Genomic DNA, 26566 nt, shown 5'->3' with positions numbered 1-26566 from the left:
CTGGATACTTAATTTTATTAGTCCGATCACGTAAACCATAAAAACAATTTGATAATCTAATATCAATCTAAATACTCCCTGCATTTAATTCTAATTAATTTTTTGCACTTTGCGTTACAAATTTTTGATAATTCAATCAATCTTTTTGAGCGAAACAGAGGATATCTCGATCGAGGGAGAAAATGGGGAAATCCCATATAGCCCAATATATCTGACAAGTCGCACTATATGTCAACCCAAGATGTATCTCCTTCTCCAGGACTTCGAAAAGGTACTTTTGGAACACCAATAGGCATGAAATGAAAAAAAAAAAAAAAAAAAGAATGAAGTTCTCTATTTTACTTTGATGTGGAAACGTAAGACTGGGGTTTCATTTTTTTTTAATCATATTATCCTTTTTTCCTACTTTATTAATATTAATTATATTTAAATTAATTATATTTAATACAGAAGTTTAATAAGCTAAAATAAAATAGAAAATAAAAGTAAAGTAAGAGAGAATGAATAAAAATTAAAGGAAACTTTTTACGAACGGGCTTCTGAATGATAAACAACAAACAATAGCTATCTTGGTTCATATAAAATAGGATTCACCCCCATTGCGTATTGGTACTTATCGGATATAGAATAGATCCGCTTCCCTTTTTTCCTATGAATCGAATTGTTCCATTATTACTAACAGAATAGAATAAATATTAATCCTTTCTCCGAAATATTTACCTAAAAAGGGGGGGTCCGTAACATAGTTTTTTCCAATGCAATAAAGTTACATAGTGTCTATTTTTCATTGATAAAGAGGTATTTCCATGGGTTTGCCTTGGTATCGTGTTCATACTGTTGTATTGAATGATCCCGGTTGTTTGCTTTCGGTTCATATAATGCATACTGCTCTGGTTGCTGGTTGGGCCGGTTCCATGGCTCTATATGAATTAGCTGTTTTTGATCCATCCGACCCTGTTCTTGATCCAATGTGGAGACAAGGTATGTTCGTTATACCTTTCATGACTCGTTTAGGAATAACCAATTCATGGGGCGGTTGGAATATTACAGGAGGGACTATAACGAATCCGGGTCTTTGGAGTTACGAAGGGGTAGCCGGAGCACATATCGTGTTTTCTGGCTTGTGCTTCTTGGCAGCTATTTGGCATTGGGTATATTGGGATCTAGAAATTTTTTGTGATGAACGTATAGGAAAACCTTCTTTGGATTTGCCCAAGATTTTTGGAATTCATTTATTTCTTTCAGGAGTGGCTTGCTTTGGTTTTGGCGCATTTCATGTAACAGGATTATATGGTCCTGGAATATGGGTATCCGACCCTTATGGACTAACCGGAAAGGTCCAACCCGTAAATCTGGCGTGGGGCGTGGAGGGTTTTGACCCTTTTGTTCCGGGAGGAATAGCCTCTCATCATATTGCATCAGGGACGTTGGGTATATTAGCGGGCTTATTCCATCTTAGTGTTCATCCGCCTCAACGTCTATACAAAGGATTACGTATGGGAAATATTGAAACCGTCCTTTCCAGTAGTATTGCTGCTGTCTTTTTTGCAGCTTTTATTGTTGCTGGAACTATGTGGTATGGTTCTGCAACTACTCCCATCGAATTATTTGGTCCTACTCGTTATCAATGGGATCAGGGATACTTTCAACAAGAAATATATCGAAGAGTTGGTGCTGGACTAGCTGAAAATCAAAGTGTATCAGAAGCTTGGTCTAAAATTCCTGAAAAATTAGCTTTTTATGATTATATTGGTAATAATCCAGCTAAAGGGGGATTATTCCGAGTGGGTTCAATGGACAATGGGGATGGAATAGCTGTTGGATGGTTAGGACACCCCGTCTTTAGAAATAAAGAAGGGCGTGAACTTTTTATACGCCGTATGCCTACTTTTTTGAAACATTTCCGGTTGTTTTGGTAGACGGAGACGGAATTGTTAGAGCGGACGTCCCGTTTAGAAGGGCAGAATCTAAATATAGTGTCGAACAAGTAGGTGTAACTGTTGAGTTTTATGGTGGTGAACTCAATGGAGTGAGTTATAGTGATCCCGAAACTGTGAAAAAATATGCTAGACGGGCTCAATTGGGTGAGATTTTTGAATTAGATCGTGCTACTTTGAAATCCGATGGTGTTTTTCGTAGCAGTCCAAGAGGTTGGTTTACGTTTGGGCATGCTTCGTTTGCTCTACTTTTCTTCTTTGGACACATTTGGCATGGTTCTAGAACCCTCTTCAGAGATGTTTTTGCTGGTATTGATCCAGATTTGGATGCTCAGGTGGAATTTGGGGCATTCCAAAAACTTGGAGATCCAACTACAAAAAGACAAGCAGTCTGATGCAACATTGCTTTTTTCTTTTAGTTTCTGTTTGTGATTTTTTTTATTTCATTTAATAGGTAGGGTACTGTAGGAATCTTTATTTAAATCGCTGCCGTTTCTTTGACTCTTTTTTGTTCTTTATCCGGAGGGATACTCCTTCAGTAAACATAAACAAAACAGGTATGAAAGCTATAATTGTAAACCACGATCAAATTTATGGAAGCATTGGTTTATACATTTCTCTTAGTATCGACTTTAGGGATCATTTTTCGCTACTTTTTTCGGGAACCGCCTACAATTTCAACTAAAAAATGAAATAATTTATCATTCTGTTCATTGACGTAATCAGCCTCCAACTATTTGGAGGCTGATTACGTCAACTAGTCCTCGTGTTCCTCGAATGGATCTCTTAGTTGTTGAGAGGGTTGCCCAAAGGCAGTATATAGAGCATACCCAGTAAAACTTACAAGTAACCCAGATATAAAGATGGTGACTAGAGTTGTTGTTTCCATTATTATATAATTGAAAGACCACAATGGATCTATGCTAAGATCGTTTATTTACAACGGAATGGTATACAAAGTCAACAGATCGTAATGAATACAAAATAAGATTTATGGCTACACAAACTGTTGAAGATAGTTCTAGATCTGGTCCAAGAAGCACTACTGTAGGGAAGTTATTGAAACCGTTGAATTCTGAATATGGTAAAGTAGCTCCTGGATGGGGAACGACCCCTTTGATGGGTGTTGCAATGGCGCTATTTGCGGTATTCCTATCTACTATTTTGGAGATTTATAATTCTTCTGTTCTACTAGATGGAATTTCAATGAATTAGATTGAGAAGAATCTTGAAGTCCTAGCTTTTTGTTCGATACAAAAAAGTAACGTATGTAGGTCTAAAATTTTTAGCCTATTCTCCTTTGGTAGTTCGACGGCGAAATTTTTTTCTGCATTGTATATTTCCGGAATATGAGTGTGTGACTTGTTAGAATTGACCCTATGGATAGTACAGAGAACGGGGTCCGTCATCTTTATCAAGATGGTTTTATTTCGTCGGATATTCATTCGAGTATCTGGAGCACGAAATAGATCAAATAGATCACAAAGTTTTCGAACTATGATTCATACTTAATACTTAGACCTCGTAGCCGGACTTCTTTCCGTTCTATCTTATAAATTTTCATAAATCAAACTTTTTCTGCTTTTAAACTCTTATTTAGATCAAAGGACAAACGCTCCTTTGTATTTTATTTTTTTAATCATTATAGCTCTTTTTTTTTATTGAATAAGTGATTATCCAATGGTTCTCACTCAGTGAACTTTGGACTTTGAAGGTTTCATTGAATTATCGTGGTTTTCGTATGAATCTGAGGTTTCAATTAATAAGTAGAGTCTTAACAAGAAAATTCCTATCAATAATAAAGAAAACAAGAAGAAATCCGTATTCCCATTCCATAAAAATACCAACTAAAAAAGACAATAACGATAGGTAATCTAGAAGATTCAAGAGGCCTGTAACGATCAACACAACATAAAGACGTATGAGCTGACTTCAGTTTTTGGCATTTAACCACAAAGAAGAGCTTTCGCATTTTGACTCTTTCATATCTTTAAATAATATTGAATGAGAGAGAAGTTTAAAACTTTATATTCCATATCCGTTTCAATCAGTATTTGGGTCTTTTTTTTGTTTGAGCTGTACGAGATGAAATTCTCATATACAGTTCTTGGAGGGGGAGGAACCTTGGTTTACCTATCTCAATAAAGTTTATGATTGGTTCGAAGAACGTCTTGAGATTCAAGCGATTGCAGACGATATAACTAGTAAATATGTTCATCCGCATGTCAACATATTTTATTGTCTAGGAGGAATTACCCTTACTTGTTTTTTAGTACAAGTGGCTATGGGATTTGCTATGACTTTTTATTACCGTCCAACTGTTACTGAGGCTTTTGCTTCTGTTCAATATATAATGATTGAAGCTAACTATGGTTGGTTAATCCGATCAGTTCATCGATGGTCGGCAAGTATGATGGTCCTAATGATGATCCTGCACGTATTTCGTGTATACCTCACCGGTGGTTTTAAAAAACCTCGCGAATTAACTTGGGTTACTGGTGTGGTTATGGGTGTATTGACCGCATCTTTTGGTGTAACAGGTTATTCTTTACCTTGGGATCAAATTGGCTATTGGGCAGTCAAAATTGTAACAGGTGTACCTGACGCTATTCCGGTAATAGGATCACCTCTTGTAGAATTATTACGCAGAAGTGCTAGTGTTGGACAATCCACTTTGACTCGTTTTTATAGTTTACACACTTTTGTATTACCTCTTCTTACGGCTGTATTTATGTTAATGCATTTCTTAATAATTTGTAAGCAAGGTATTTCTGGTCCCTTATAAATAATATAGATTCTAGATATTTTTAATTACTAATTTATCTTATTACTTCGTGAAGGAACAATCGTATTTTATTGCTATAAATATGGATTATTAAAAAAATAAGACATGTATTTGGATATTTCCCTTCAACTCCACCATATTGTATTATTTTTTTGACATAAAAAGTTGAAGGGAATTCTATGAAGAGAAAATGGATTATGGGAGTGTGTGACTTGAACTATTGATCGGGCCGTGCAGAAATATGACTTTATCTGCTACATTGGAATTCCCAACCAAATGTGTCTTTGTTCCAACCACTGTGTAAGCCCCATACAGGGGATAGGCTGGTTCACTTGAAGAGAATCTTTTCTATGATCATAATACCCGACGATGTCGTGGATGAGTGGGCTCCGTAAAATCCAAAAATCCAGGAGATTAAGGGATGGAACATAATCAGGATTCCAATTGAATACTTGTGTCAGAAATTCCTCGAGTTGGTTTACCATTTCCATAAAGGATATAGTTGAAAACTCGAAGTTGAATATTATCCTTTTCCCGAAAGAGATCTTGTGGGAAGAGTATTGCTAAATTTATATTGTCCGTTATCTCATAGGTGGCTACGGGCCGCACCAAAAAAAAAAAACTTTTTCTTGGTTGGTGTGATCCGTTGGGCATAAATCCAATTTTTTAAATTTTTGGATTCTTTAGAGTTTGTTTTCCCCTTCCTGGCGGTATCAAGATGCCACTATGTCGGGATATCTTATCTGTCTTGTCTGGAAAATGGATATCCCCCGAAAATATTTTGCGTTCAATCCCTTTTTTTTTCTCCACTCGGATCAACCCGCCGAGTTGGCTTCTTATATTTAAAGTGATTCGTGTATCGACTCCAATGATATTATAGTTCTGTACCATTATGGCGGATGATTCAGGTAAAATATGCACTTCCTCAGGAATGAAAAAAAAGCGATCGACTTTCATTTCGTATTTTGTCTTAAATTTTTGGACTCCTCGATACTCAATCATATCCTCTTTTTGGACGATTGAGTCCTCCTTTAGAGTTCCATATTTAAGAATTCCAGAACTCTTTCTTATGTATCTAGGATCATAAAAAAAAAAAGCAAAAATATTGTTTCTACGGAAAATACCATTTATGGGTATTTCAATCGAGATACCTGCATGTGGTATGAACTCTTTCGCTTGCTCTTGAATCGATTGGAATGGAATGAGAAATCTATTTCTTTGCCTTTTTGCTAATAAATCCGAATTCTCATGAAAAATAGCAGAATATATGAAATTATAATGACTAGTACCTATGATTCCATTCAATTCTGAATAATGAGGAATCCCAGATTTTTTTTTATCAGAAAAATCTGAACTGAAATTTTTTTGGCTCACTTGATCATTATTCACTGAGAGGCTAGAAATAGATTTTCTTTCGACGGAAAGAAAGGGTAAGTGGATCCAATGCATTCCTTTCATTTAAGACGAGAAATTGACATCTTTTTTTTTCATTGATAGTCAAATTGTATTCAAATTAATTATTTTGACTAACCGTTTTTACGTAAATTATAAGCAAAAAAGCAGTAGGAACGAGAATGAAGAGTGCAGTAGCAAAAAATGCAAGAATATTGACTTCCATAATTAAATCGTTTATTATTTATTTTTATTTTCTTTGGAATATCTCGGGATTTAATCCCATAGAGATGAGAAATCTTTCGCTTGTAAACTCACTCAGATGAATTAGATTTCGATGATATCGAATGAAAGAAATATCATAAATAACAATATCGGAGCTATAAAATCGATTCATCATCAAGAATTTAATAATATAACATAGGAAGATCTTTTATCCACACCGAATACATAATTAGATTCCTGATCCAATAAAAAACTATTTAATTATGATTCTTTTTCACCGCTTTCTTTTCTACAACCTAGTACTTTCCTTGTACAATCATCTGATGAAATATCATAAAAAAAAAAATTTCTAGGGATAATATCAATTACTTGGCATTCATTCGATACATCCACTATGGTTATTTCGTATCCCCCTTTTTCTTTTCGTAAAATTTTGCTTATTATCCCTCCTGCCGTAGCATTATAAACTGTATTGTTACTTTTGCTACCATCAGGATAAATCTGACCCCTTCCCCTATTTCCACCTACGTATATAGGATATTTTAGGAAGTGAACATCTTTATTAGTAGCAGGGTCTGGGGCAAGAATAGGAAAGGTTATTTCACTATATTTTTGACCAGGAACATGACCTATCACAAGAATATATTTTTTTATTGGGGCGATAATTCTGAAAAGATAGATTTCCTATCTTTTCTTTCATCTCGGGTGAAATACGATCGGGGGGGGGGGGGGGGCTAATTCAAACCCCTCCGGTAAAATAAGAACAGCTCCCACATTTAAAACTCCTTTTTTACCATTAGCTAGAACCTGTTTTAGCTGCATATCATAAGGAATTTTAACAACTGCTTCAAATACAATATCAGGAAGTACCGCTTGTGGAACCTCAATATCCACGGGCTTACTAGCTAAATGGCAATTGGCACATACAATACACCCAGTTGCCTCTCGTGGATTTTCATAATTCTGCTGGGCAAAAATTGGATATGCACTTGAAATGGATGCCCAAGTTATTATATATATCATGAGTGAGACAGATATGGAGCGAGTAATCTCTTCCCTTATCCAAGAAAAGGTATTTTTAGTTTGCATGGTCCAATCATTTATCCCGAAAATTTCTACAATAAAGTTAGGTAGGTCGATAATATACTTCCCTAGCCACAATTCTGTTATTTACATTTACTGAAAACAGAAATTTTTTTTATTGAAATATACAAGGAATCCCTCGTGGGTAAAAAAGAGTAAAGTAAATACGACTTTGATTTGGTTATGATGTATAAAGTAAGAAAGAGTAGAATTGGATCAGTGAATCGTTTTTTAGTCATTTATTGCATGATAAATCACTACAAGTGACGGAGATACACGATTTAAATAACGAAAGATCCAATATTTAAAAATTGTATCAAGAATGACTGGAAAGGTAGAAACTAGACCAGATAAAATTTGCTCATAATGAGAAAACCCAAATCTTTGTAAATATAACCAATCATTAGTTTCCAACCGTGAGGCAAATGGAATCCGATACATAAATCAGTTAATAAAAGAATCGAAAAAGCTTTAATTGTATCACTTAAATTATATAGGAATTCTTGAACCCAAGAATTGAGAATAAAAAGCTTTTCCTTACCCCAAAAGGAATAACCACTTAGAATAACGAAAGATATTAGATTTGTCGAGAAGTGCAAGATTATATGAATTCCTTCTTCTTTTTTGTTTCATATCAGATAACAAACATATATATAATTAAAAATTACTTTTTTTAGGCAAATCCTATCAATTTCAAATTTACATAAAAAGGCGTTTCCATTTGAAAATGGAATCTATAAGATCGTTCTAGTAGACAATATTTCAATTCGAATTTTGAAAATGGGGGGTTACATATACAAATACAAGAACTTCTTAACTACATGTACATCTATAGTTATATATATTATTATATATATTGTAATACAATAAAGAAGAAAGAAGGAGGATTTCAAATGCGAGATCTAAAAACATATCTTTCCGTGGCACCGGGACTAAGTACTCTATGGTTCGTTTCGTTAGCAGGTTTATTAATAGAGATTAATCGTTTATTTCCAGATGCATTAACATTTCCCTTTTTTAATTCTAGTTATTAACATCAGAAAGGATAAAAAAATTTAGAGATACGATCAACGATCGGGGACTAACCCCCCCCCCCCTTTTTTCTAATTCATTTTTATTCTAAAAATAATAATTAAAAAAAAAGGGGGGGGGGGGGGGCGAAAGGTCATAAAAACAAGGGTTCATGATCCAAAAAAAAAAGTGTTGCTAGGGAAAGAGTATCCTACGAGATACTTAAAAAAAATACTGTACAAAGATTTGAAATATAGTTTTCAAAAAATCATTATATTACTTATTATTTTCTTTTTATTTAATTACAAATTAATATTCATTGCAACGAAATATTTAAGACATTTTTTTTAGTTAATTAACAGCTTCTATTTTTTTGGTTCTTGTTCTTTATGGACCCTACAATTAAAATAGAAGGTTGGGGGTGAATCATAAATCCAAAGGAGGTTTCATGGCCAAAGGTAAAGATGTTCGAGTAACAATTATTTTGGAATGTACCAGTTGTGTTCGAAATGATATTAAGAAAGAATCGGCTGGAATTTCCAGATATATTACTCAAAAGAATCGGCATAACACTCCTAGCCGATTGGAATTGAGAAAATTCTGTCTCTATTGTTATAAACATACAATTCACGGGGAAATCAAGAAATAGATAAAATTGAGTATGTTACCCACTAAGTAAAAGGCCTGTTCAGGAAGAGAATCAAATTCTCCGGAAAGGATCAAATTAAACCCTCTAATTGTTTCCGCTAGCCCAACATATTTTCCCGGAGAACCTGTAAATACTTCTGCTATGAAAAAAGGTTGTGATAAGAAACGCTCAATCTTTCGTGCTCTTGCGATGGTTAAGCGATCCTCTTCGGATAATTTGTCCAACCCCAGGATAGCTATAATGTCCTGAAGCTCCTTGTAACGTTGTAAAGTTTGCTTGACTTGTTGCGCAGTTTCATAATGTTCCTCGCCAACGATTCGAGGTTGTAGCATAGTTGACGTTGACTCTAAAGGATCTACCGCTGGATAGATACCTTTAGCAGCTAATCCTCTTGATAGTACGGTAGTCGCATCTAAATGTGCAAATGTGGTGGCAGGAACAGGGTCAGTCAAATCGTCTTCAGGTACATAAACTGCTTGAATAGAGGTTATGGACCCTTTTTCGTAGAAGTAATTCTTTCTTGTAAAGAACCCATTTCGGTACTGAGGGTGGGTTGGTAACCCACAGCAGAAGGCATTCTACCCAATAAAGCGGACACCTCGTATCCTGCTTGTACAAAACGGAAGATATTGTCGATAAATAGAAGTACGTAACTGCTCATTAACATCTCGGAAATATTCTGCCATAGTTAAGGCAGTCAGACCAACTCTCATACGAGCTCCCGGCGGTTCATTCATCTGACCGTAGACTAGCGCTACTTTGGATTCCGCAAGGTTTAGTTCATTAATGACTCCGTTTTTGTTGTTTTTGATGTTGAAACAGTTTTTCTGTATCCGTGGGCAATGAGTTTCGATGTACTAGGGGTATCCGCTTTTATAGAAGCTTTCCTTTTCGTGCTTATCCTAATTCTTGGTTTAGTTTATGCATGGCGAAAAGGAGCGTTGGAATGGTCTTAGTTCGTTTCCTGAATACTTGTACAATAAAAAAAAAGTAAAAAAAAACCATTGAATCAATTATGAATTCCATTAAGTTTCTCGTACTTGATCGAACAACAAAAAACTCAGTTATTTCAACTACGTTAAATGATCTTTCAAATTGGTCAAGACTTTCCAGCCTATGGCCGCTTCTTTATGGTACCAGTTGTTGTTTTATTGAATTTGCCTCATTAATAGGCTCCCGATTTGATTTTGATCGTTATGGGCTAGTACGAAGATCAAGTCCTAGACAGGCGGACCTTATTTTAACAGCAGGTACAGTAACAATGAAAATGGCTCCTTCTTTAGTGAGATTATATGAACAAATGCCTGAACCAAAGTATGTTATTGCTATGGGAGATGTACAATTACAGGGGGGATGTTCAGTACCGATTCTTATAGTACTGTTCGAGGGGTTGATAAGCTAATTCCTGTAGATGTCTATTTGCCGGGTTGTCCACCTAAACCAGAGGCTGTTATAGACGCTATAACAAAGCTTCATAAGAAAATAGCTAGAGAAATCTATAAGGATCGAATTAGACCTCAACGGGGTAATCGGTGTTTTACTACCAATCACAAGTTTTTTGTTGTACGCAGTACACAGACTGGAAATTATGATCAAGAATTACTCTATCCACCATCATCTACTTCAGAGATCTCTACTGAAACATTTTTTAAATACAAAAGCCCAGTATCTTCCCACGAATTAGTGAATTAGGGAGGATTTGAGAGAATAAGAAAAAAATCTTCATAAATTAGAACTCATGGTAAATGTGAAATACTTAAATTTATATAAAAAAGGTATGGGGGAAATAAAAAAGATGCAGGGCACTTTGTCCGCGGGCTGGTTCATAGATCGTTGGGCTTCGATTACCAAGGAATAGAGACTTTACAAATAAAGCCCGAAGATTGGCATTCTATTGCTGTAATTTTATATGTATATGGTTACAATTATTTACGTTCCCAATGTGCCTATGATGTGGCACCAGGTGGTCTCTTAGCCAGTGTGTATCATCTTACGAGAATAGAATATGGTGTCAATCAAGCGGAAGAAGTTTGCATAAAAGTATTTACTCACAGGAGTAATCCCAGAATTCCATCTGTTTTTTGGGTTTGGAAAAGTACGGATTTTCAAGAACGGGAATCTTATGATATGCTAGGAATCACTTATGATAGCCATCCGCGGCTGAAACGGATCTTAATGCCCGAAAGTTGGATAGGGTGGCCTTTACGTAAGGATTATATTGCCCCCAATTTTTATGAAATACAAGATGCTTATTGAATGATAAAAATTTTGAATGATAAAAATGAGTCTTAGTTTCTACAACTACGAACCTTCGCGGAATATTTTGAATTCGAGTCGTTTTTAGATTAAACAAACAGAAGAATTAAGGTCTTATTCATATTATTATAGATAGCTTAATCTTCAATTTGAAAGATATTTTTTTCCTAAAAGCCGAGCCAATAGGATGAACTAAAAAAAAAAGAGTTCTTCACTATGAACTTTGTATCATGCACATAACTTAGTCAACTTTAGTCACATAACTGGGAATGAATAAATAAGATCGGAAAGCAATACAATAAATGGGGGGGGGGGGGTTAAAATTCTATTTCTATTGTATCTAATCTAATGAATCTTGGGGGTATTTATGCCCTTCAACGATAGATACTATAGATATAGATAGATATAGATCTTTTGTTTTTACTTTTTTTTTATTCTTTCAACCAGAACTTTCCTTTCGAATATGTATTAGGTATAAAGTCTTATACATTTTTTTTGAACGGATGGATCCACAACATGAACAAAAAAAGAGAGGGGGATAAAGGATTATTGCACTTTTTTTACTAAAGATACGTTTAATTTGAAGACTATAAACTTATCAAAATTAATCAATCCTATGCCAAGAACCAGATTTGAACTGGTGACACGAGGATTTTCAGTCCTCTGCTCTACCAACTGAGCTATCCCGGCCATTACCGAAGTATCATTCTCATTTTATGAGATGACTTAGGTCTATGTCAATTAAAAGAAACGCAAAAGTAGTAAATGAAAAAAGTTTTGGACCGGGAATTTATTGGATCTTCGAAAAGAAGACTTTCTAAGTTTTAGAATGAAAAATGATTTAGATTCGAAATAATTCAAATCGATATTTCTTTCTCATTTGTATATGTATGATATATCCCACAAGACTTGTATATAATAAGAAAAGAAATTCGAGTTTGTAAAAGTGTCGGATGAATGAAAAAAGATAATGAATTCTTGAATAACTAAAAAAAGGGTAAGCTGTCAAACAGACTTTTTTAGGGAGTAGGGTTGGGGATAGAGGGACTTGAACCCTCACGATTTTAAAAGTCAACGGATTTTCATCTTACTATAAATTTCAATGTTGTCAGTATTGACATGTAGAATGGGACTCTATCTTTATTCTCGTCCGATTAATAAGTTCCACCAAGGATCTATCAGACTATGAAGTGAATCATTTGATTCAACACAAGGAATTGAACTCCATTTGTTAGAACAGCTTCCATTGAGTCTCTGCACCTATCCCGCTTTCTAAACTCTGGTTTGTTCGCGTAACCCAATATTTGGCTCAGGATTGCCCATTGTTAATTCCAGGGTTTCTCTGAATTTGAAAGTTATCACTTAGTAGGTTTCCATACCAAGGCTCAATCCAATTAAGTCCGTAGAGTCTACCAATTCCGCCATATCCCCCTTTTTGCTTTGAGATTAGGATCTCATTATGATGTCTTTCCACTTTTTCTTATGCTGAAACCTTGGAATTCATTACATATAGATACTTATTTTATTTCTTTGATATCTTCTTGCATTTTTTTAGCCCCATCCATATTGATTTAGTTTAATCAACAAAGATTCTATCATTTTTGTATTTGCAATTCAATATGGTTATATATTAGAGAACATATATATGTTCTTCCTTTTCTCATCGTTGTCTTCAATTTTAAGAACTAGTCGAACGGTCGATTCATTTTTTTTTACTTCCATGAAAAGAAATTTATGATCATTATTGAAACTTAGAATTCTACAATGTGCAATGGAAAAAGATTATAAGTCTACTTCGTAGATTTGAAATTCGAATAATTCTAAAAAATTATATTCAAAATGAATATTCGAATATTCATTCTAAGAATTCTTTAAAATAATAAAGAAAATAAAAAGAGAAAAAGTATAAAATAATAATAATCGCATGAGGTTAGAACAAAAAAACCAAGAATTTCAAATAAGATATCATTTAACTTTAAAAAAAAGCTTTCCGGTCTAATTAAAATTTTCTTATTTAGAAACTCATGAAATCAAAATTAGAAAGTCGATATATTGCTATATTATATTATATTAATTCATTAAGGTTTTGTTTTATTTATTTAATGATAGTCACTATTTATTTGAGCTATATTCTGTTCTAGAATATCGAAAATATGATGAATTCTAAATAGATAAGGAAAAATATGATATAGAATAGTTAATTAATATGATCTAGTAGTTTAGTGAATTTGTATACACTATTTTAGTTGAGCCCGCTTAGCTCAGAGGTTAGAGCATCGCATTTGTAATGCGATGGTCATCGGTTCGATTCCGATAGCCGGCTTTTACATAGTTTTTCATTTTTTACATGCTTTTTAATGTACTTTAAAAAAAAATAAGATTGAAAAGACTTCTTTCACCTTTTTCCAAGAGTTACCACGCCGTTTATATTATGTCATATAAACTTCCATATAGGAATATATACTGGGGTAAAAGGGTTAGATCTTGGCAAAATAAATGAAGAAAATAAAGGAATTTTTTTGTGATTTATTGATTTATATATATTGTATATACAATAAAAAAATCTGTATATTGAGAGAATATATCTTCTGACTCTTTGTATTCCAATAGTTTATTGGAGTGGATTTTACGTTATTTATCATTATCATTTAGTTCAGTTTTAATTTTGTTTAGTTTTTGTACAATTTCAATAAAAAAAGGAGTCTTTATGTCACGTTACCGAGGGCCTCGTTTAAAAAAATACGCCGTCTGGGGGCTTTACTGGGACTAACTAGTAAAAGGCCTAGGGCAGGAAGCGATCTTAGAAACCAATCACGCTCTGGAAAAAAATCTCAATATCGTATTCGTTTAGAAGAAAAACAAAAATTGTGTTTTCATTATGGTCTTACAGAACGTCAATTACTTAAATATGTTCGTATCGCCGGAAAAGCCAAGGGGTCAACGGGTCAAGTTTTATTACAATTACTTGAAATGCGTTTGGATAACATCCTTTTTCGGTTGGGTATGACTTTGACTATTCCTCAAGCGCGCCAATTAGTTAACCATGGGCATATTTTAGTTAATGGTCGTATAGTTGATATACCAAGTTATCGATACAAACCCCGAGATATTATTACAGTGAAGGATGAACAAAACTCTAGAACTTTGGTTCAAAATCTTCTTGAGTCATCTACCCCCGAGGAATTGCCAAACCATCTGACTCTTCACACATTCCAATATGAAGGGTTAGTCAATCAAATAATAGATAGGAAATGCGTCGGTTTGAAAATAAATGAATTGCTTGTCATAGAATATTACTCTCGTCAGACTTAAAAAACCTAAGTGAAGTAAAAAAAAATCACTAAAAACAAGAGTTCGGACAACTCCCCTTTGCCCGCTTTTTTGATTAAAACTAAAAAGGCACAAGGTAAGGGATTTTGTCGGGGAATCTTTTTCCTATTCATGTATCATAGATTGGTAGGGAGGTTTGGATCCCTTGTTTGCTCTTCCCAGCATTTTCCATAGCAAAGAAATGTAAATTTTATATCTATTTTTTTATTTGATTTGATACGTTGTGGTCAATCATGTAAGATTGGTTATTTAGTTGAAAGTACGGAAAAAGAGGGATTCGAACCCTCGGTAAAAAAAAGTCTACATAACAGTTCCAATGTTACGCCTTCAACCACTCGGCCATCTCTCCGACATCAGGATTATGACTGAGTACCTGGGTGAATAGCGAGTTATTCATCGTTTTTTTGATTATGGTTAATAGATACCTTTTTTGATCGGAAAAATTGGAAGTAGATAGAACCTGATTTGAATAAATTTGGAATACATTTTATTTTTTTTATTGACAAGTACTCGTACTCAAAAAATTTCAATTATATTTTTTTATTTATATATTTTTGAGTATGCGTTCTTTGGACCTTGTGTATCTTGTCTTTACCACGAATGATTTTCCTTGGTTAACAATAATTGTTGTTTTTTCAATATCTGCCGGTTCATTAATGTTATTTCTCCCGCATAGGGGAAATAAAGTTAATAAGTGGTATACTATACGCATTTGTATCTTAGAACTTCTTCTAACGACTTACGCTTTTTGTTATAATTTTAAACTGGACGATCCATTAATTCAACTGTCCGAAGATTATAAATGGATCAATTTTTTTGATTTTTATTGGAGACTGTGAATAGATGGACTTTCTATAGAAACGATTTTACTGACTGGATTTATTACTACTTTAGCTACTTTAGCGGCTTTTCCAGTTACTCGGGATTCCCAATTATTCTATTTCCTGATGTTAGCAATGTACAGCGGCCAAATAGGATCATTTTCCTCTCAGGATATTTTACTTTTTTCATCATGTGGGAATTAGAATTAATTCTCGTTTATCTCCTTTTATCCATGTGGGGTGGAAAGAAACGTTTGTATTCAGCTACAAAATTTATTTTATACACTGCAGGAAGTTCTATTTTTTTATTAATAGGAGTTTTAGGTATAAGTTTATATGGTTCGAACGAACCAACATTAAATTTAGAACTATTAGGGAATCAAGCCTATCCACTCGAAATACTATTTTATATTGGATTTCTTATTGCTTTTGCCGTCAAATCACCGATTATACCTTTACATACTTGGTTACCTGACACCCCCAGCGAGGCACATTACAGTACCTATATGCTTCTCGCTGGAATCTTATTAAAAATGGGAGTATATGGATTGGTTCGAGTCAATATGGAATTATTACCTCACGCTCATTCTATGTTTTTTCCTTGGTTGATGGTAGTCGGTACAATCCAAATAATTTATGCAGCTTCAACATCTTCCGGTCAACGTAATTTAAAAAAAAGAATAGCCTATTCTTCTGTATCTCATATGGGTTTTATAATTATAGGTATTGGTTCTATAACGGATCATGGGCTTAATGGAGCTATTTTACAAATAATCTCTCATGGATTTATTGGCGCTGCACTTTTTTTCTTGGCAGGAACTAGTTATGATAGAATCCGGCTTGTTTATCTTGATGAAATGGGTGGAATGGCTATCTCCATTCCAAAGATATTTACAATGTTCACTATCTTATCGATGGCTTCCCTTGCATTGCCGGGCATGAGTGGTTTTGTTGCAGAATTAATCATTTTTTTTTTTAATAATTACCAGCCAAAAATATTTCTTAAATTCAAAATTTTAATTATTTTTGTAATGGCAATTGGAATGATATTAACTCCTATATATTTATTATCTATGTCACGTCAAATGTTCTATGGATACAAGTTAATTAATGCCAAAAACTTCTTTTTTTTTTGATTCTAGACCCCGAGAGTTATTTCTTTCAATCTCTATTCTTCTACCCATAATTGGTATTGGGATTTATCCTGCTTAGAGTAGAACTCATAGGAACTCATTAGAATAAAAGTTAGTTATTGTTATGAGAAGTTTACGTTAACGTGCCAATCCTAAATATCTTCAATATTTTTCTCATTTTTGTGTCGATTTTTCATTTTGGTTATTTCTCGATATAAATATTGATTTTTGAGTTTATTCTCATTTCGTTATTTTGTTTTGGTTTAAGATTTAAAATTATTAAAGAGTTACATATTTAGGTTAATATCCGAGCCTTGAGCAGAATAAATATTTTATATTTATTACTTATTTTATGTTTTTTGCAAATTATGAAACAATGAAATAATAACTATATATTAAATAACTAAAAAATCAGTTACTATTATGTAATAAATTGGTGTGCGCATATAAATTAAACGATCGCTCTTGTTTATTCGCAATAATTTTAGGGTAAATAAATCAAAATACTCAATCTTATCTATCGTATATGATATATAATTAAATTTAAATGATATTAAAATAGATATATAGTATACTTTTAATATTGATATTTATAAAATGAGGTTTCTACTCGTATGATTTTACGATTATTTGCATATTCGTGTAACAAAACTTTACACCAATGATTTTTTTTAATGTATAATGTTTAGTGGTTTCAATAATTTATAATTATTTAAAAATAATGAAGATTTCAAAATTAAAATATTAACTTTTCAATATATGTTCAACGTAGATATCAAAATATAAGTATGTATTTTCATATGATGTATATAGTTTAATTTAAACGATATGAAATATATATATATATATATTAACTTAAACACCTATTAAAATAAAATTATTTATTTATATTATTTTATAATTATTGTATCTTATTATAGAAAAAACTTTAAACCTTGATCACAAAAGTTTATGTGAGACTTTTAACAGTTTTAGCAATTTATACTCGTTTCAAAAAATTCAAAATACAACATATACAAAAAAATCTAAATTTTTATTATAAGATTAATTTAATTTTGTAATTTATTTTAATAATAAATAATTAAACAAAAATTATAGAAAGTATACAAATTCTTAGCAAATCTTTTTTATTTAAAATTATTAATTGTCATATATATCTTAATCACATTAGGTAATTTCGTAGGTTTTATTTAAGGAAAGAATTCAATTTGATAAATGAATGGTGCATAATGGACGAACTATATAATATAACTTTCTCTATCAATTTAATTTTGGACTAACAAAATTTCCAATTTATTCTCAAGCCGCCACGTAACCAAAATTAGCATTCTAATTACGTGACAACTCACTTTTTTAATTAATACAAACTATAGATTATAACATTTTAAATGTTTCTCTATTAATATATAGGGGATACATAACTAGATTGGCGGATGTTTGTTTTATGTTTTATATACATAGCTATTTTTTCTATCATTAGTGATATATATTTTTAACGTCAATCATATACTTAAATGTTTATATAACTATTTCAAATAAAATAATTTTATAATTTACATGTTATAATCAATTGATTGTTTAAAACCGTCAGATGTATTTGTCACTTCTTATTATATATTTATCTTATTGTATTTGAATTTAGTTATTAAAAAAAATATTACATTTAAATATATTAAATAATTTCGAAATATATTAATATATTAATTTATTAATTTATAAGAATATTTCAAAACTAATTTCGAAATTAGTCAAAATATTTAAATAAAATTTATTAAAATGAAGATCTTGTGAAAATCTTTTAAAACAGATTTGTTAGAAATTTTTTAAATAAATATATTTATATTTAAAATGAAAATGAAATAATATCAAAAGATATTATGATTAAAGTAGTTCAAAGATTTTATATATTATTAGTTTATTAAATTCCATTTAATGAATTTTCTATATGATGGTCCAAGTTATGACTTATATTTTAATAGATAATAAGATATTAAAATGTTTTTGGGTTTTTCATCTAAACTTATATTTAGACCAAACTAACATAAATATCCAAAAAACAATTGAGCTTCAAATAACTAAAACACTTAATATATCAACACAAAAAAAATATTTAGATCTAAGAAAAAAATATGTCTATAAACATCTTATATAATTTTGGATATTTTTAGTTGAATTTCGAATATCAGATCCGAGCAGGTTCAAGTATATTTTTTTATCAGATTGGATTCGATTCAGATTTTCAAATTTTCTGGATTGAATTCGATGGGTTTGAAACTTTGAATATATATGCCCAACCTTCATTATTTTGGTTTCGTTCGGTTAATATTCAGTTCAGTTAAGTTCGGTTTGTTTTAGAGTATAAATTGAATTCTAACGAATAACTAACCCGAAATTGATTGGATTTGGTATGATTGGTTTGGTTAACTTAAAACTTCTCCAATCTATCTCCAGGTGAGTTTCCTCTATAACGAAGAAGGTCCCAATTCAAAAAAAAACCCCAACTTTCCTAATCTTTATTTCAGGATTTCAATCTCGTCGTCGATGTCACAAATACATACACAGAGAGACGACAACAAACGAGGTAGGGGCATGAGACCAGAAGCAACATGAGGAGATTCAGCACAGACAGATTCATTTACAAAGTCACTAAACTAAGCAGCCATCACCATTACAACAGAGAAAGAAACCTTCATTGCTAATTTAACACGACCAACGAAATAACAAACAACCCCCAACTTCACGCGACTCGAGCAACGGCGGATGCTCCGGCCACCATCTTGACCTCTTGACACTCCGCCGGGAAACTGAAATTGGTAGGCGCGTGAGGTCCAATCAGCTGAACGGCCGCGTTATCATAAGCAAGAGCAGCTTCTTCCGCCGTGTCGAAAGTACCAAGCCAGAGACGATCGCGCCGTCCCTTGAGAGCTCGGCCGCATCTGATCTCAGCCGCCCATTTCCCCCACGGCCTCTGCCTCACTCCGCGAAACTTCTTCTTCCCCTCCGTCGTCGCCTTGAGAAACTCCGCGGGGATCCTGATTTTGAACCGCGTCTTGCAGGCGCCGCGTTTGTCTTCGGAATCGGAAGGGTCGATTACGATCTCCTTGACGAGGCGTTTCCCGCGGCGGCGAACCTGGGTTCTTGTTGTTTCTCCGCAGGGCTCCTCCGTCTCTTCGTCGCTGGAAGAATCGGTGGCTTCTGCGTCGGTGACTGAGATTCTGACGATACGCTTCATCTAGGGATGGTGAATTTGAAAATTAGGGTTTCGTTTCAGAGGGGTAATAAAGGAGGGGGAGAGAGGCTCGCTCCCCTGTTGCTTTGGGCATTTTGGATGCTTTGAGAATATGTTTTTATTCTTTTAGAATCTCCTTTTCCTGATGCCTCTCCATTTGTTTTCTTGTTTTTTTTTTTTTTTTTGTCCTAAAATCGATAAGCTTTTGAGGTCAGGCCCATACGGTCCATTATAATTGCAAGAAAATAAGTGTCTTTTATTTTGTTTTTCGACAAATTGCAAATCATTATTTCGATTTTTTTTAGTTATTTTGTTTTGATAATAGACAAATTGAAAACATGATAGAAACACAATTCTTAAAAGTTTATTTCTAATTAGTTAATAAATACTAGTTAGATAATATAGTTTATTGAGAAATTCCTTAGGATAGTATTTTTTAGTTTATTTTCTAATATTGTTTTTAAGGTGATTCAGTCACAGGAATCATATATAACTAAGAAGAAACAGAAAATTAGGAACAACTCCTAACTTTAATCACACCAAAGAGAAACTGTATAAACATGAACAATGCTCTTGCCTTCCGTTACAAAATTTTCCATACCTCAATTTCAATGTGACTGTATACACTTATCTAAATCAAGCGAGTGTTAAATATATATAACTAATGTCTTTGAATTGATCCTCACACATGTCTTCAATGGAATTACTCGTTACTCTGCTCCTTCTTGCCTCTCCCGTGGCTTTGGCCAAGTCTTCTCCCTCCCTTCCTGCCATCTTTACCTTTGGCGACTCCATTTTCGACGCAGGAAACAATCATTTCAACAAAAACTGCACTGCTCAAGCTGATTTTCCTCCTTATGGCTCTTCCTTCTTCCACCAACCTACCGGAAGGTTTACCAATGGAAGAACCGTAGCTGACTTCATATGTAACAATAATAATTATACCTCCCAACTCTTTAATTACTTAGTTTTTCCTCAAGGCACCTTACTTTTCTCTATCTTTATATTCCTTGCAGCACAATTTATAGGTCTTCCATTACAGAAACCATTCTTGGAACTGCATATCCAAATCTTGAACGGAACTTTAAAACGATTCCCTTCTAATGGCATTAACTTCGCCAGTGCCGGTAGTGGATTCTTGCTTGATACCAACAAAGACATGGTAACCATATAACTATAACATCTCTCTCTCTCTCTCTCTCTCTCTCTCTCTCTCTCTCTCTCTCTCTCTCTCTCTCTCTCTCTCTCTCTCTCTCTCTTAATGTTTTGTTTCTTATGAATCATCCGTTTACATGTATAAATCCAGAGAGTGACACCGATCCAAACGCAACTTCAGCAATTCCAAACACTTGTAGAGCAGAACAAAATAGAAAAATCTATAATCCAAGAATCTCTCTTCTTATTAGAGTCTGGTTCCAACGACATCTTTAATTACTTTCTTCCATTCCAAACCACTACACTCTCTCCAGACGACTATGTAGACTCAATGTTAACCCAAGTTAACAAAACCATTGATCAAATCTACAAACTAGGAGCTCGTCGCATCGCCATCTTCTCTTTAGGTCCAGTAGGATGTGTCCCTGCAAGAGCCTTGCTTCCTAATGCCCCAACCAATAAATGCTTTGGCAAGATGAATGTTATGGCCAAGAAGTATAACAGAAGACTTGAAGATATAGTGAACATAATCCCCACTAAGTACCCTGGATCCATTGCAGTGTTTGGAGCTGTGTATGCTATCACTCACAGATTCCAAACCTACCCCGCTCGTTACGGTACACAATACAGTTGATTAATTTCTCTTTCTTTGATAAATTTTTCAAATGTCTATTATTAAACTGAATAATGTTCTTGGCTAAAGGGTTTTCGGATGTGTCGAACGCGTGTTGTGGGGGCGGGACACTGGGAGGGTTGAAGCAGTGTGGAAGAGAAGGATACAAGATTTGTAATAACCCCAACGAGTTTATGTTTTGGGATTTTTATCATCCGACAGAACGTACTTACCATCTCATGTCAAAAGCTTTGTGGAATGGAAACATAAACAAGATCAGACCGTTCAATCTCATGGCTCTTGCCACCAACTTCACATTTTAAAAGCAAGAAAGTGAAACTTTGCTCCTCTTCTAGTCTCCTCTTCTTCTAATGTTACATAAAAGCTGTACACAGTGATGCTATTGTTTTCGTTCATATATCTATACTATTATTTGAGAAGTGAATTTGTTTATTTGTCATCTTCTCCATGATTTTAGTTAATTTGTTTATTTGTCATTTTTTCCATAATTTTAGGATATTTTGCTGATTTGTCATCTTCTCCAAGATTTTAGTTAATTTGTTTACTTATCATCGTTTCCATAATTTTAGGATACGTCATTGGTTTAATTAATATTATTATTTAATTTTTTAATTTTCATATCTATATATTTATCATGATATTTAATATAATTAATAATCATTAAACTATTCAAACGATATATATACAATTATTTTTTAAAAATGTATATTTAATATCTAGCGATAATATCATCACTACTTTTATCTTATATTAATTCTATAATTTTAATGACTGATATTATAGCCAGTTTCTCTGGTTTTTATTGGAATTATTGATCAAATACAAAATATTAAAAAATATATATAAAAATATACAAATATATTTGAATTAATCGGTTTCATTGGTTTATTCGGTTTGATTGATTAATATATTGAACCATATTCATATACTGCACTTTCTTAAAATAACATCCATTTGGTTTATTCAGTAGTACCAAATCCAAACTATTTTTTCTATTTTTGTTTGGTTTGGTTTTAAATAGTTCGGTTTTACCAGATTGAACACTTCTAAACTATCTTTATTTTGTTAATGTTTTATATTTGTGATTTTTATCATCTTTTCAGTATCACATGATTTCTTTTCAGTCAAAATACAATATATGTTAATTTCAATACAAATTTCGTAATTTAATTATTACTATAGAAAATATTTTGATCTAAAATCTACATCTTATAAATAAAAAATATGAAACAAAAGAGCATAATTTAATACATTGATTACCAATATGAATATTAAAAATTTATATTTTATAATAATTTACATTTTTTTCTAATTGAATTATTATTATTTTATAAAGAAAAAAGTTAAAATTAAAAATTGTTAAATATATTAATCTGCACAAGGTGCGGGATATCAACTAGTTCTATGAAAATACAATATATGATTTTACCTATCTGTACCTGTCTACTATATATTGAGATAGAGTTAGAATACTTTTGTTATGAGAATATTGTAGAGAGTAAATATAGAAAGTAGATTATGTGTATATCTTAACTTAAAACCTTCGATGCACTTGTGTATATATATTGTATAAACACATAAATCAATAGAATCAATCAGTTATCATCTTATATGGTATCAGATATGCATGGGCGTTCGGGTCTTCGGGTCGGGTTCGGACCGGTTCCTTTCGGGTCCGGGTCATGTCGGGTCCTAGTTAAATATTTAGATCCAATAGGTACTTAGAAATTTTCGGTTCGGATTCGGGTCGGTTCTGCTCGGGTCCGGGTCGGTTCGGATTCGGGTCGGTTATGCTCGGGTCCGGGTCGGTTCTGCTCGGGTCCGGGTCTTTCTTCTAGTGTTTAAACAACAGCTTAAACACTAGAAGAAAGAGACCAAGACCATTGATGAGTACTTGCTTGGTCTCACAACTCGGTTTATCAGATTGCGTTACTTGGCAAACCTCTTGATCACGAGGATCAAATTGAATACGTGATTGATGGCCTCCCGGAAGAGTACAAGCCGATCATTGATCAAATCGAAGGTCGTGACATTCCACCGTCACTTACGGAGATACATGAGCGCCTCCTCAACCATGAAGTTAAGCTACAATCCCAGCCTGTTGCGCCTGCATCTCTTCCCATATCAGCGAATGCAGCGACTTATATGAACAAGTCGAAGAACAACAACAGGAACAATGCTCGCTATGGCAATACAAACTGATCCAACAATCGCAATGCTCCTACCTGGCAGCAGCAGCAACACTTCTCTCCTCGACCTGAGCAACGTCAATCTCGTGGCTATCAAGGACGTTGTCAATTGTGTGGAGTTTTCGGTCATAGCGCTCAGCGATGTTCTCAACTTCAACACTCCGGCTCTGTTCATGGAAACAACTACGGCTCTGCTCCTTGGCAGCCTCGAGCTCACCTCGCTGCAGCTCCTTCCTACAACGCAAACAACTGGATCCTCGACAGCGGTGCAACACACCATCTCACAACTGATCTCAACAACTTGTCACTTCATCAGCCATACAATGGTGGCGAGGAAGTAACTATTGCTGACGGCTCCGGACTCGCGATCTCGCATACTGGTTCTGCCTTACTTCCTACACCCTCTCAATCTCTTACCTTACGTGACGTTTTATATGTTCCCAACCTACAAAATAACCTTGTCTCTGTTTACCGTTTATGCAATGCTAACCAAGTATCTGTTGAATTCTTTCCGGCTCATTTTCAGGTGAAGGATCTCAGCACGGGGGCGCGATTGCTCCAAGGCAGAACTAAGAATGAGCTGTACGAGTGCCCAATCCCATCAACCATCAATTCCTTCCATGCTTCCCCAACACCTAAAACCACCTCTTCTTTTTGGCATTCAAGACTTGGACACCCATCTTTTTCTGTTTTAAAGTCTGTTGTTTCTCAATTTTCATTACCTGTTTCAGATTCTTTACCAAAACAGTACTCTTGTTCCGATTGTCTTCTTAATAAAACCCACAAACTGCCATTTTTCTCAAACACAATTCACTCAACCCACCCTTTAGAATACCTCTACTCCGATCTCTGGACATCCCCTATCCTCTCCTCAGATCAAAACAAATATTATGGTATCTTTGTGGATCATTACACAAGATACACATGGTTCTACCCACTTCAACGCAAATCTCAAGTCTGTCCAACTTTTATGGCGTTTAAGGCACTGGTCGAAAACAAGTTCCATACCAAAATCGGAACCTTATACTCTGACAATGGAGGAGAATACGTGGGACTTCGGTCGTTCCTCACGAGCCATGGAATCTCGCATCTTAACTCTCCTCCACATACGCCCGAGCACAACAGGATTTCCGAGAGAAAGCATCGCCATATTGTTGAAACTGGATTAACTTTATTAAGTGAAGCTGGTGTACCAAAAGTCTACTGGCCGTATGCTTTCGCAACGGCTGTATATCTAATCAATTGTATGCCTAGTCCAGTGATCCAGAACGTTTCTCCATTCGCAAAGCTCTTAGGTCATCAACCAAATTATCTCAAGTTGAGAGTCTTTGGATGCCTCTGTTTTCCTTGGCTGCGTCCATACACAAAAACAAAACTTGATGATCGCTCGGCAGCTTGTGTATTTATTGGTTACTCCTTGACACAAAGTGCTTACTTGTGCTTGGAACCCAACACCCCCAACACCGGTCGCATTTACACCTCTCGCCACGTCTAATTTGTTGAGGCGACCTTCCCCTACCGCTCTCTCTCCACACTAGACAACAAACTTTCAACCCATCTCCGAACCCAGCTGCCCCTTCTCCTACCTATCCAGTTGTCGTCCCTGTCCCATTCCGGACACTCGTACACGCTCATTCGCCTGCGCCTCCAAGCTGTGATCATCACCAGAACTTGACGCCTATGTCTTCTTCGTCGAGCTCTGCTCCATCGACAGGACAAGAGAACTCGTCTATCCCTAGTGGAGACCAGATGAGCTCTGAAAGTAATTCCTCAGGTATGTCTCCTATCCAAACCAATACCCAGCCTGAACCTACTATCAATGACCAGCCCCAAACAGAAACCAATTCTTCTTCTCTTGTGCCACCCCTCCAGTTCCTATACCAAACCCAGATCCCATACCACCTCCACCACAACCAGTCAAAACCCACACCATGCAAACTAGAGCCAAAAACAACATCTATAAGCCAACCAATAAATTTTCCCTAACCATTAAAACCACATCCATAATCCCAACCACAGTTAACCAGGCCATGCGAGATCGTAAGTGGAGAAATTCCATGTCAGAGGAGTTCGATGCAATAACAAGGAGTCATACGTTTGAATTGGTGCCGCCGGCTCCTCATCAAAATGTTATTGATACTAAATGGATTCATACTTTAAAGTATTTTCCTGATGGTACTATTCGCAGGTGTAAGTCGCGGCTTGTCGCACGAGGATACAACCAACGTTATGGTCTCGATTACGCGGAGACGTTCCGTCCGGTCATCAAGTTAACTACTGTTCGTCTTGTTTTGGGGGAGGCAGTCCGCAAAGACTGGTACTGTAAGTCATGGCATCTACATTCGCCGTGATTCTCCTCTCTCCTTACATGCTTTCTCCGACGCTGATTGGGCTGGTGATCAAGATGATTATCTGTCAACAAACGCCTATATCATCTATCTTGGCTCTACACCTATCTCCTGGTCAGCAAAGAAACAATCGGGTGTCGCTCGCTCTTCGACTGAGGCGGAATACAGAGCAGTCGCGAATACTGCATCTGAACTATGTTGGATCTGCTCTCTTCTCACTGAACTCGGCATTAAGCTTCCCGCTGCACCAGTGATCTATTGTGATAACGTTGGTGCTACTTATCTATGCGTGAATCCAGTGTTTCATTCCCGAATGAAACATCTCGCTCTTGATTATCACTTCATTCGCGGTAATGTTCAATCAGGCGCACTTCGTGACGTTAGATCAG

At 34.6% G+C, this 26566-nt stretch overlaps 2 protein-coding genes, 3 non-coding genes and 1 pseudogene across 5 annotated transcripts; 3 read left to right on the top strand and 3 right to left on the bottom strand.

Moving 5' to 3' along the window:
- Positions 1–648: 648 nt before the first annotated feature.
- LOC125582039 lies at positions 649–8461 on the top strand (annotated as a pseudogene).
- Positions 8462–11955: 3494 nt separating this feature from the next.
- TRNAF-GAA lies at positions 11956–12028 on the bottom strand. The gene has a single exon. It is a non-coding gene; the product is annotated as a tRNA-Phe (tRNA).
- A 1560-nt stretch (positions 12029–13588) lies between these two features.
- TRNAT-UGU lies at positions 13589–13661 on the top strand. Its single transcript has one exon. It is a non-coding gene; the product is annotated as a tRNA-Thr (tRNA).
- Positions 13662–14930: 1269 nt separating this feature from the next.
- TRNAS-GGA lies at positions 14931–15017 on the bottom strand. The gene has a single exon. It is a non-coding gene; the product is annotated as a tRNA-Ser (tRNA).
- A 4088-nt stretch (positions 15018–19105) lies between these two features.
- On the bottom strand, positions 19106–19985 carry LOC106432951 (ethylene-responsive transcription factor ERF070-like). The gene has a single exon (XM_013873801.3). The coding sequence runs from the start codon at positions 19852–19854 to the stop codon at positions 19360–19362; it is 495 nt and encodes a 164-aa protein (XP_013729255.2). The 5' UTR covers positions 19855–19985; the 3' UTR covers positions 19106–19359.
- A 539-nt stretch (positions 19986–20524) lies between these two features.
- On the top strand, positions 20525–22072 carry LOC106443151 (GDSL esterase/lipase 6). The gene is made up of 4 exons (XM_048748424.1): positions 20525–20777; positions 20868–21013; positions 21158–21623; positions 21710–22072. The coding sequence occupies exons 1-4, from the start codon at positions 20540–20542 to the stop codon at positions 21940–21942; spliced, it is 1083 nt and encodes a 360-aa protein (XP_048604381.1). The 5' UTR covers positions 20525–20539; the 3' UTR covers positions 21943–22072.
- Positions 22073–26566: the final 4494 nt, after the last annotated feature.

This window comes from Brassica napus, chromosome C2 (genome assembly GCF_020379485.1).
Source record: "Brassica napus cultivar Da-Ae chromosome C2, Da-Ae, whole genome shotgun sequence".
Lineage (NCBI taxonomy): Eukaryota > Viridiplantae > Streptophyta > Magnoliopsida > Brassicales > Brassicaceae > Brassica > Brassica napus.
This window is presented reverse-complemented; position numbering and strand designations above follow the sequence as displayed.